Below are 12661 nucleotides of genomic sequence, written 5' to 3' on the forward strand. Positions count from 1 at the left end.
ATCGACAAAGACTGCCCGAGTCGAGTTCAGACTTCAGCTTGCCCGCAATGCATTCAAGCAACGGGCACGAGCGAGGAAACAGCTGATGGTTGCTTGCGCGCACACCTGTGCATTATCAGGCATACTCTCTCTTTCTTACTCGTGACGCGAGCGCAGCGTCTTGCCCTGAAATCGCTGTGACGTTACCGTGGTGGAATGAACCCCGTGTGAACGTGTCCGAACTGTAGCGATTCGGCTACTTGCTTACGGCAGATGAATGAGCGCAATATGGTTGTATTAATTGCTGTCGGAATTATTAAACAATGGACGAATTCTTTGTTCGTGACTGTAGGCATTTTTGTTATGTGATGATTGAATTGTACGAAGGCTTCGCGGACTTTCAGGGTAACTAAAAATAAATTATTTTAGCGACCTTCAAATAACAAGGTTGATTTAATGGGTTAATTAAATAATGATGTCGTATTAACCCAAATTTTAATTGTGAACTAACAAAACAATTATCAATTGTTGAAAACAATGTCAATGATAAAATAAAATATGTAGTTGGGATGGAATTTTTCAATTTTAAAACATAATATCATTTAATATAATAACGCCTTACTATTTTATGGATACGTATCCGGAATTATCTTTGTACTCAAAAATGAGACATTTCAGAAACCGTTGTTGCACTTGAAAGTTCAATCTGTCTAACAGTAACAGGCCCGTGGATTGTCATACACATTTTTAACGGATTATTCACATAGTAACAAAATAAACTTTCCAACAAATGTATCTACGTGGATACGGTGGCCGTTGACCGCAATTACAACACTTTCACAAGCCGGCCCGACATTCCGAATCAATTCTTTCAATCATCTAAGGACATGGACGAGGTAACGCTCATTCCGATCTATTCATCACTTCAATGGGTCAATAATGTTTCAGTAGAATATGTGATAATGGCAAGGAGTGTGGTTTAATTACGGGAAGTGCTGGATGTTAATGATTCAAACAACAGTTATATAAGTAGTTAATCTTGCTCCGATTGTCTCCTGGTACCACGTGGTCAGGTTGGCACAGCTAGCATAATTTTTGAAAAGAAATAGTTCTAGGGGTATACAATAAGGTAAGGTAAGGTTAGACAATTTATATAATGGCGTATCGACAGTAAAGGATAAAGGTTTAATATTATTGTAGTACAAGAAAAAAATATTTTTTTTCAATACAAGGACTTTTACGTCGAAACAAGTTACTTAACTTAGGTCTTTGAAGTCAGGTACAATATATAAAATATTTCTCAACACAAGGTCCTTCATAAAGGTCAATAAAAATGCGTATAGGCCTTTCAATGCCTACTCTGTAGTGTAAAACGATCCGTTTTCGTTGCTGACGGTTGATTTTGACATAGGTAACATATCTATGAATTATGTGGACTTCGAAGCCAGCAGGACTTAGGCTAAACTCACTAAACTCATTATTCCTTTAGATTCTTTGAGAGGCACTGTAACGTTGATACACATATGCATAAAAGAAGTCGGTTAATAATTATGTGTTTAGAACATCAAAACCAAAATAGCTTTACGACAATACCTTATGAAATGATTGTAGGTACTGGGTACAGCTAGTAAACATTGATAAAATGTTTGGTGCGGATTAAAACGTTCCCGTTATAAAAATAAAAACCGAAGTGACTTTTATTTTGAGACGTATGTTTCTGGGGAATTGATTTGTCCATAGCTAACATAAACGATTCGGTAAAGGACCGGGTCAGAGTCGAGATATAATTATATTTATATCATTTATATTTTATACATATATCGCGGTTCGTTTAATATCCTCTAGACTTAATAAGAAAATATGTATTCCAAAGTATTGTTTTCCATCAAAAGATACATTTAAATAAAATTTTCCTTTTAATTAACACAGCCAAATGATTCCTTTTATTTCGAAGTAAGTATAGGTATTGATTAAACATTCGTTTAACAAAGTCAAGACTCAAGCGTGTATTTATCTTAACGAAATTTGAGAAACTCGGAAAGACAAAATTATGTTAATTTTTTGCTCAACACATTCACATATATAAGTATATTATGATGTATTAAGTACCTATATTATGATGAAATTGATTTGTTTAAAGTTTTTGCATAATTACTTCCCTACTCGGCTGATATATATGTAATATGTATACTGTATAGTCGTTATTGAAATGAAGTATTGAAACAGTAGCTGTTTCAAAGCATACCTAAATGTTACCCCTACAATATGTTATTAAATATTTTTTATTAGGACGTGAGCGTTACTACGTCGAAGCCCTGAGTTTGATACCCGATAATAGTTAGACAATAGACTCAGTCTGTCAAAGTACAGAAGTTCAATAACCTATTTGCATGAAGAAATCGACCAATGAAACTGATGTGATAACGTCTGCACAAGGGGACAAGGGACTTAATATTTTAATGAATTCAGAGTAAAGAGGCGTTAAAATTAAAACTTTCTATTTTGTTAAGATTTGTAATCGTTTAACTATCTCTGTTTATATTCACTAACGTCAACTAATTAGCCTACTTTTGCCATTAAAAATTTAAAGCATCTACAAATGTATGACTGACTTTAAAATAGCATAGGGAAAGCAATCGGGATTAAAAGCAATCATAAAGGTTATATTAATCGTAACAATTTCAACATACAAATACTTCTAACCGCTTCTATAGGGTCGGATTTCATAGTACAACAAGCCGTTTTCGTTCCCTAGCAAGCCATACATGGTCCACTACCTACATAATTGTCATGTTATCTATATGTTCTTCCAAATATGGTTATACCACTTCGAACAATTTCAAGTAAAAACAACCTAATTAGATGAGCCGTACGACGTTATAATAAATTTAAAATACTCGGAGTTAGCGGTAAAGTTTTCGGAAGCTAAAAGCTTTAATATCTAATGACATTCTGAACTTAATATTGCAAATCGAGTCTCTGTTATTGTATTATTTGTTTAAAGGGATGTTAAATATTGATTAACCTTTTGCAGCTAGATACATAAATTATTAATTATATATTTTTCTTACGTTTCTGTTATTCTGTTATTTCTGTTTCTGTTATTATATTACCCGTGTTTAATCATAAATGCCATCGCAAATGTATGTGCCTTTTAAGTAAAGATCTAAAAAAACTCCGTCGAGATTGACGTCTTACCTTAACAAAAATGTATTATTGCAGATGAAAGAAATCAACATGAAATAACAGTTATATCGCCTTTTTGAAATAACGTGCGTTAAATAACAGTAGCAACTAGACAAGTTTTTAGCCAGCGAACCGTGACGGCCGGTGGAATCGTCGGAGCGAGCCAGCTGATGATTTATTGATTAACTGCTTTATGAGTTCCGGATTTATGAACTTAAAACTGCCAATTGATATATAATTAGTGAAAGATTGAGAACCAATTTGCCCCTTGTTATCGTTAAATCTAAGCATTGTTGAAAATTAATAAGTCAGTGACTACCATAGCTGATTATGGCTATTCCTATCTACTATCTACTTAGTATCTAATTATATAAAAGAAAGACTTTGTAAGAATGTATGGATGTTTCATGTTACTCATTCACGCAAAAACAGTTTATTGAATCTGTATGAATATGAAAATAAACCTCATCAGTCAGTGTAACCTATATCTATACTAGCTTACCGCCCGCGGCTTCGCCCGCTTTCTCTAAAACGACCTATCTCTCAAGTTGGATCGAACTGCACATGGTGTGCGAATTTTATTATAATCGGTTAAGTGGTTTAGGATTCCATTGAGGACAAACATTGTGACACGAAATTTATATATATTAAGATTAAGATAAGATAAAGACTAGAAACATTATTACTTGAATTAAAATATTATTATGTAGGTACTAGAAATATGAATTAAAATGTAGTTTTGAAATATCCGTAATATCTCGAAATTAACCATGTTCACGTTCCGTATAGCTTTACAATGTCACAAATTAAAGGAGGTCAAAGTAACTAGTTTAGTTTATAATTTTTCTTATTTGGCAGTCAGGCGAAGCGAGGGCGGTTCACTAATATAATACAGGAAAATTAAAATGTTGAATGTCAAAGAATGAACCTTAACATTTATCAGTTAAACTACCCTGCTCGGATCAATATGTGGTGAAGGAAAAAATTATATACTTATACGGATAAATCTATCATTGGAATATGTATTTATCCCGAGAGAAAACGCCTCTTTTCCACTGCTATAATGTTTATGTTTAATGATATTTGAAGAAAGATTATATATGTCAAAGGTTACTGGGATGATAGGACTATTTTTATTATTTGTTAGCTGTTTATTGGATAAATAATATGATTTTCCGATCTTAAAAAGCGGTGAAAGGTTAGCCTTCATGCGTTTCGAATTGCGTCTCCGCTATTTATTTTTTTTTTGGTATTCTCTTCATACTTATTGTCATATGAGTTGTATATTGTATTTATGGACGTTCATCTTTAGATATTGTCTACAATCTACATAAACTAACTACCTATCCAGTGTGACCTATCTAACTAATTTGAGTCGAGATTCGTTTTACGCTTACTCGCTTAATATAACCACAAAGTAAAGAAAACATATCATAAATATTAAATATATGAATCAGTAAATCAAAAAATATTGTTTTATGAGAGGCAATTACGTACTAAAGCCGAGTTCCGAGCTTTATCACAAGTTAGCTACTGTCCTTTTTCAAGCGAAGTGAAAAGTTCATAGACTTTGTGTTTGTGGCTTCTTAGTTAGTTCCTCAAGCAATGGACCGGTTTTAATGCGGTTTATTTTTTTTAAACCGATTAGAGAGATTTAAAACTATGTATTTTATATGAATGATTTTATTTTTACTGTAAGTTTGTAGTGAAATTGAAAGAGGAGTGGGTTTTATTATTATGAGTAAGATTAATTTTATATTAATTTATGAATATAATATTTCTTTGTATTGAATTGGTTTAATGCTCTAAGTATTGAATATTCAAAAAGTTGTAAAATATTTTACAGTGGTTTATACAAAATTTAATGAAATCAATAACAAAATTAACTTACACCATTTTACAACATAAATAATTACCAAAACGACACCACATTTACAAAAGGTGTTCGAAACAGCAACTCTGTAATAATCTCTGCAGTAATATGACATTGAAAATAGTTTTATAGTTGCCATAAAACATTTGTCCAGTGAAGCATTGAATCAGAACGCTCTTATCGAGTTCCCGGGATCAAGGCGAGCCGAATAATTGATTCTTAGTGGACTCAATACGTCTACGTTACTTTTCCCTGAGGATCAAACATTATGGAAACTACAATCAGGCTTCGTTTTAAATAATCCCTGGCCAATTGAAGGGTCTCTTTGAAGTTTGTGTTTAAAATGTAGTATGTTTCTTTCTGTCCTCCGAGTTACGATACGATGTATCGTAACTGATTATTTTACGCACCATCATTTTCGACGCTGGAAGGCTATTTGAATAGTATGACTGAAATGTACACCTACCGAGTTGTACTGGTTTAAATATTCAGTTGCTTGGTTATTGAGTGTATATCTCACTATCAGGGAATATATTTCCACTTTAACAATTAACATCATTTTGTTCTCGTGTTCCCTAAGTGGCGGAGGGTCCTTTTCACTAATAAATTTCTTTTAAGAATTAGTGTTACTTAAGTTATTTATTACAAACTAGCTGTGCCCCGCGTTTTCACTCGCATTGCTCCGCTCCTGTTGGTCTTAGCGTGATGATATGTAGCTATATAGCCTTCCTTGATAAATGGGCTATCTAAAATAATTTTTCTAATCGGATCAGTAGTTTCTGAGATAAGCGTGTTCAAACGATCAAACAAACTCTTCAGCTTTATAATATGAGTAGAGAATAAAATATTAGTATATATCAACTAAATAGAACGTTCCAACCATATTATTGCTACTTCAATCTAGTTTTGTGTACTCAGACTTCAGAGATAACAATCAAATGATAACAAAACCATACCCCTAAGTCCTTGAACTACCGTACCTCATAAAATAATATTAATCGTCCTTCTGAGTGAATTTCGGCCACTCAGGCCAAACTCGATTGAGACTGTTTATATTTCAATGCACAAATATTTGGGCACGCACAATACACATACATTTTATTTAAATATAGCAGGTAAAAAATAAAAAAAGACGTGTGTATATAGGTATTTTTATTTTATTAAATAATAATTACATTTTATTTTAATAAGTAGTAAGACATGATAAGTAGGAATTACAATTTTTTCTGGCATGCCAATTACCTGGCGAACATTATCTCAAATACAACATCATATGTAGGTATTTTAATTTTCACAATTCGTTCAGTTCATTCTAATTATAAATTAATTAGTAGGAAATATATTTACTGTTATTGCTTCACCAACTCGCGCTTAGCCGTTACAGACGTGTGTACGCGTAATTGCCGCGTAATTTATAAGTTCGAGCTGTCTCATGACTGCTGGGGTGTGTTTTACTCAGTTACGTTATCCAAGTTTATACATATAGCTATAGATGAAAATAAAAATTATTATATCACAAAGTACAAAGTTACAACAGTAACATCCTAATCAATAAAAATTACTCAAATATGTGACAATAGCGCAGCGTACTTGCTTTGTTTCGTTACGCCTGTTTAGACATAGTGTTGTGGACTGTATTATTTTTGGGGTTTTGTGTTCAAGAAAACACCCTTCCTTCGACATACATATATTATCGACCCTTATGTACACTATTACAATTTATACTTAATCACTATTACATATTCACTATTACTTATTCACTATTACTTCTTCCCTACTAGTCTTGAAGAAGGACTTGCTGCAACTGACTTTAGTTCCAAAATGTTCGCTATTTATATGCGCTGCTGGCGGCGGGATACAAAGCGATGCGGCGAGCCACAAAGCCATCGCCCGGCGGCGAGTCACAAAGCGGCGGCGGCGGCTCAAAGCCGCGGCGGCTGTCTTGCATGTGCCGCCTAGGCCACGCCTCCTCCACGTGTAGACGCAATACACGTGGCGTAGTGTGTAGAACGCTATAGTCGAAACCGCGGTGCGCCTCGTCAAAACCGCGGTGCGCCTCTTCTTCCACGTGTAGCGTTGAAACTCCGCTCCATACACGTGGCGTCGCTGTGTGGGGAGCCCCGTTGTCGCCTGCGCTTGACCTTGATAGTGTGCTCGTCCTTTACAGTCCTCCCCCCGGCGTAGCTTGCGTAGCCTCCTTCATCACGACGAGCTTGCTGACGGGGCGTCTGAAGATCCCGCTCTTGGTCTTCACTTCGGCTACCCGCACAGCGTCGTCCGGCCCGGCGTGAACGCGCACCACGACCCCCATGGGCCATGTGTTGCGCGGCAAGACGTGGTCCACGATGATGACCACGTCACCTTCCTCGAGGCGTCGCGTGTCCTTTCGCGCCTCCCCCCGTGGCACGAGCGTCGGTAGGTACTCCTTGATCCATCGGCGCCAAAGTGGTCGGCGAGCGCCTGGCTGGCGCGCCAGGTCCGTCGGTGGAACGGGTCGAGGCAAGCGCGTGGCAAGTCCCCTTTGGCTGGGACCTGCGGCATCGCTCGGCGTACTCGGCACAGCGCGCAGTTCTTCTCTACGGCGCGCACTGTGGGCCGCAGGTGGATGACCCAGTAGCGCTGCCTCAGGTCGTTGGTGACACGCTCGCGGTTGGCGTGTCCGGCGGCACAATGTTCCTGTAACACTATTAGTCTGGTTATTCTGTGCCGGCCGTCGAGGATCACCGGCTTCTTTACCGTGTCGGGTGCTGTGGCTGCGTTTATGCGACCCCTTACTCTCAGCACGCCGTCTTCCATTACCGGGTCCAATTTGTACAGTCTACTGGATCTGCTGATGGGGCGCGCGTCCTTGATTCGCTTTATGTCTTCCCCAAAGCTGTCGTTCTGTGCGCGCTGCACCAACAGTCGTTCGGCTTGTTCCAGGTGGCGACATACTAGTCTCGTCGCCGTGTGCTTGATGCGTATGTCAATGAATGCGAGCACCCTTGCTGTTGCTCCTACCAGTGTGCGGAATTTGGAGAAGCGCTCTGGATCCGGCAGCCATTCCATCTTCCGTGGAAGCTCGCTTACATGCAGTACATCAGCCTCGTCCGTAGTTTCTCGAAGTTCCTTTTCCGTGGGCCACTGGTCCTCCGTCTTTGTCAGGAATTCTGGACCCTGGAACCATCGATCATGTCTCAAGGTGAAACTTAGGCGGGTGGCGTCGTCGGCAACGTTTTCATGAGTCGGCAGCCACCGCCACTCTTCCCTTTGTGTTAGTTCTCCAATCTCACCGAGGCGATGCGCGACGAACGGCGTGTATCTCTTTGCATCGTTGCGCACCCAGTGCACCACCGTCGATGAGTCTGTCCAAAACCAAGTACGAGATATGTCATACCTGTGCTCTCTTCTTATCTGATCAGCGAGTCTTGCGCCGATCACCGCCGCTTGTAGTTCTAGGCGCGGGATCGTCTGCGCGCGTCGTGGTGCCACCTTCGCTTTCGCCGAGACGAGTTTCACTTGCACGCTGCCGTCCGTTCGCCGCATACGCCAGTACGCCACGGCTGCATACGCTTGTTCACTGGCGTCGCATAGCACGTGCAGCTCGATGTCTTCGACGTTGTCCGTTGCGTAGCATCGCGGCAAACGTAGCGCGCCGACTGCTTCCAGTTGCGACTGCCAGCCCGCAAACTGCTCGCCCTCTTCTTCAGGTATCGGCTCGTCCCACGAAATCTGGAGGCGCCACAGGCTCTGCAATATGATTTTAGCACGGATGGTGAAATAACTTAAGAGGCCTAGTGGGTCATAAATTGACATTACCGCACTTAATGCTTCGCGCTTGGTTGGCGGGCGCTTGCGATCTCGCACCTCCACCGGTACCCTGTTCATTGCTGTGTTGAATCCTAGCGCGTCTTGCTCGGCGTCCCAAATAAGCCCGAGGATCTTCGGGGCTGGCTGCGCTCCTCCCAGCTGCGTTGGTGTGCTGGCGTGTAGTTCTCGTGGCACGTCCCTCAGCACGCTCCTGTCGCTGGCGTTCCATCCTCGTAGCTTGAAGCCTGCCGCCGCGTGCACTGTCCGTATTTCTTCGATTGCTTGTCTGGCTTCCTCTGCGTCGGCGTAGCTTACCACCAGATCGTCCATGTAGTGGCTCTTCGTTATTGCTTCCAGCGCCATTGGATATTGTTCTGCGTGCTGCTGCGCATTATGATTACGGATGTAATGCGCCATAAATGGAGAGCTCGCTGCGCCGAATATCATGGACGTCATCTTATAGTGCTGTGGCGGCGTGTCGCGTCGGCTTCCCCTCCATAAAAACTGCTGCGCTGGCTGGTCTTCGGGTCTTATTTTCACTTGTAAGAACATCTCCTCTATATCTGCTGTGACTGCCACTGCCTTTTCCCTGAATCGAAATAATATACCTGGCAGTGATAGTAGCAAGTCTGGGCCCTCAAGTAGTTCATCATTTAAACAAGTCCCGTGGCTTTTGGCTGCCGCATCAAAAACCAATCGCTGCTTCCCTGGTTTGTTGGGATTGGTCACAGCGAAATGCGGCAGGTACCAGCACACGCTGCTCTCGCCTTCACTGCCATCGCACGGAACCGCATACCTTTTCTCGAATAAGTTGTTCATCTGCTTGGTGTACTCGGCTGCGAATTCCGGCGCGGCGTCCATTTTTGCTTCAATCTTCAGAAGTCTCCGCAGCGCGGCATTGTAGCTCGGTGGCATGCGGACGTTATCCCTCTTCCACGGCAGGCCGATCTCGTACCCGCCCGGCGTCTTCTTCGTAGTCGTCTCGACGATGGATGTCGCTCGTCGATCGGCGTCGCTGATGCGCGGTCTGCTGGCTATGTTCAATGATTCGATCTTGAAGTGCTCTGCCACCAGGTCGTGCAGCCGTTGGTCCGCTTGTTGTTCTCGGACGTGAAGCACGCGGTCTCTCTCGACGATCATTCGACGCGGCGTTGTTCCATGTATCACCCAGCCGAGACTTGTCTTGGAGGCGGCAGGTTCGTCGGCGCCGCCCGTCCGAAGTTCTCTGGTCACGATATGCTCCCAGTGGTCGGTACCCACCAGGACACCCGCGCGTGCTTGTTCGTAACATACCTCACGTTCCGGTATGTCGCGCAGATGTCTGTACCGAAGCAGGGATCCCGGGATGGACTGCTGATGCAACTGCAGCTTCTTCATCGTGCGGGCGCGCAGGTCGTGTAGTGTCCCGTCGCTCTGCCCCCGCAGCTGCACCGTCACCAGCCGACTTCCTTCTTCAATCTGCTCCATGTTCGCCCCGTGGATGCGGAGCGGCGTGGTGGGACCTTCGGCGCCGATCTGTTGCGCCAGGTCCTCATCAATGAGGGTGATGGTGGAGCCCTCATCGAGCAGTGCGTGCGTCGATACCTCCCCCCGTGGGCCGACGACGGTGACTGGACACATCTTCAGCAGGACGGCGCGGGGCGGTGCGGTTGCGCGGTCAGCAACCGCCATGACGGTTTCTTCGGTCGACGCAGCAGGCTCTTCTCTTCTTACGTCGTGCAGTGATGAATGATGCGGGCGGCGGCACTGGTTCACGCCGCATGGTTTCGCTCGACAATAGCTGCGCCGATGTCTCTTCGTGGCGCACTTGAAGCAGGCGCCCTTTTCCCTCACCAGCGCCCACCGCTCATCCACCGACAGCTTGGCGTAGCGCGGGCAGGCAACCATAGCGTGGTCGCGCCCGCAGCACAGGCAGAAGTCTTCTTTCTTCTCTTCTTTCTTCTCTTCTTTCTTCTCTTCTTCATCTTCACCAGAGACCATGGTGTATACTGCAGACTTCCTTTTCGGTGGAGCAGGTCGCGCTGCTGCTGCTGCTGCTGCTGCTGCTGCGGCGTCTCTGCGCGCTGGTGCAGTGCTGCTCGTCGGCGCGTAGGTGTAGCGAAGCGCCTGGTCCGCCTCTCTCATGAGGAAGCGGGACAGCACCACGATCTCTGGATCCGCTGTGCCTTCCTGTGCATAAGCATAATCACACCACCTGGACCGCAGGTGCGGACTAAGTTTGTCCAATATTTCCCGTGCTAGCATAGGATTGTACAAATATCCTTTTTTGTCTATGGTTTGAAGTATACACACCACGTTTTGCACTTTTACCGCGAAGCAGTTTATGTCCTTGGCCGCTGCTCCAGGTCGCGGCAGCTTCCTTAGGTCTTCCATGGCCCTGTCGATTATTATCTCGGGCCTCCCGAAGCACTGCTCCAAAGTTTTCATGACTGCTTCAGGTGATGAAGCAGTGTGAAGCAGCGCTGCCACGGCGTCCCTTGCTTCCCCCTTCAGGCAGGTACGCAGCCGCTGGATGTTTTCTGCGTCGGACACTTGGTACATGCTGCTTGTGTCCCGGTAGGCTGCTCGGAACGGCAGCCACTCTTCAATCGCACCTGAAAATATCGGAAGGTCCGCGTGGCATAGGCGCGGTCGCGCCATCTTCTCTAGGGACGCCGCCAGCTGCTCTATTCCTGTTCTTCTGGTCGGCGTCGGCGATCTTCCTCTTCTTAGTTCCAAACGCTGGTGTCTGTCATCCTTCGGCACAGGATGTGACTGGAGCCACTCGTCCACCTTGTTTCGTTCTTCTGTCGCGGTGACGGTATCTTCCGGCAGGCCCTCGTCTTCCTGTATGGCGGACACCTCGAACTGTAAGCGTTTATTTATTAGTTCTTTCTCGATTTGTAGTTCTTTTTTCTGGATAGCGGCGAGTCGCTCTGCCGCTTCTAATTCCGCCGCCTTAATCCGCCGCGCCGTACTCGCCGATGACCGCACCGATCTAGCGGATCTCGCTGGCGAATGCCGTCGCGGTTGCGGCGGGATCTCCATTGTGTCTGTGGCTGACGTCAAGCGTGCGTCAGACGGCGATGCCAGCGGGTCCAGCACCAGCCGCCGCATTCGTTCTTGCCGCACACGCTCTGTCTCCTGGCTCCGGTCCTCCACTTCTGCAGCTTCACCCTGGCTGCGGGTAACCACCATGCCTAAAGAGGTGACGCACCGCAGGCTTATACTGGCAGACTCGTTCCGCTGACCAGCACCCCTGATTCCCGGCGCGTACCACCAAGGTCACCCGACAGCCCGAGTCTACCCGTAAAAAACCTTACGACTCACCTCATTGGACTAGTACCAACAGCGCGGCCCCGTCGGTAGGTACCTGACTCGCCTGGTGACGATCAAAAACACCAGCAGGCTAGTACCAACGTTACCGGTTTGCCGATATTCGCCCCTCGAAGGTGAACTCGTTGCCGATGCGTACCTCTCTTCGGCAGGATCTGGTCTTCCACGGGCAGCGTTTCCTCTTCCTGGAGTATCCGGCGATCGTTGTTTATCCGGCGATCGAAGGACCAGACGTTGTTGTGGACTGTATTATTTTTGGGGTTTTGTGTTCAAGAAAACACCCTTCCTTCGACATACATATATTATCGACCCTTATGTACACTATTACAATTTATACTTAATCACTATTACATATTCACTATTACTTATTCACTATTACTTCTTCCCTACTAGTCTTGAAGAAGGACTTGCTGCAACTGACTTTAGTTCCAAAATGTTCGCTATTTATATGCGCTGCTGGCGGCGGGATACAAAGCGATGCGGCGAGCCACAAAGCCATCGCCCGGCGGCGAGTCACAA

At 44.1% G+C, this 12661-nt stretch overlaps 1 protein-coding gene across 1 annotated transcript; it reads right to left on the bottom strand.

The window, feature by feature from the left end:
• Positions 1-6694: 6694 nt before the first annotated feature.
• LOC123697226 lies at positions 6695-12094 on the bottom strand. Its single transcript, XM_045643665.1, has 2 exons — positions 11120-12094; positions 6695-10996 (listed from the first exon to the last, which is right to left on the bottom strand). The coding sequence occupies exons 1-2, from the start codon at positions 12002-12004 to the stop codon at positions 7298-7300; spliced, it is 4584 nt and encodes a 1527-aa protein (XP_045499621.1). The 5' UTR covers positions 12005-12094; the 3' UTR covers positions 6695-7297.
• Positions 12095-12661: the final 567 nt, after the last annotated feature.

The sequence above is a fragment of the Colias croceus genome, chromosome 14 (genome assembly GCF_905220415.1).
Source record: "Colias croceus chromosome 14, ilColCroc2.1".
Lineage (NCBI taxonomy): Eukaryota > Metazoa > Arthropoda > Insecta > Lepidoptera > Pieridae > Colias > Colias croceus.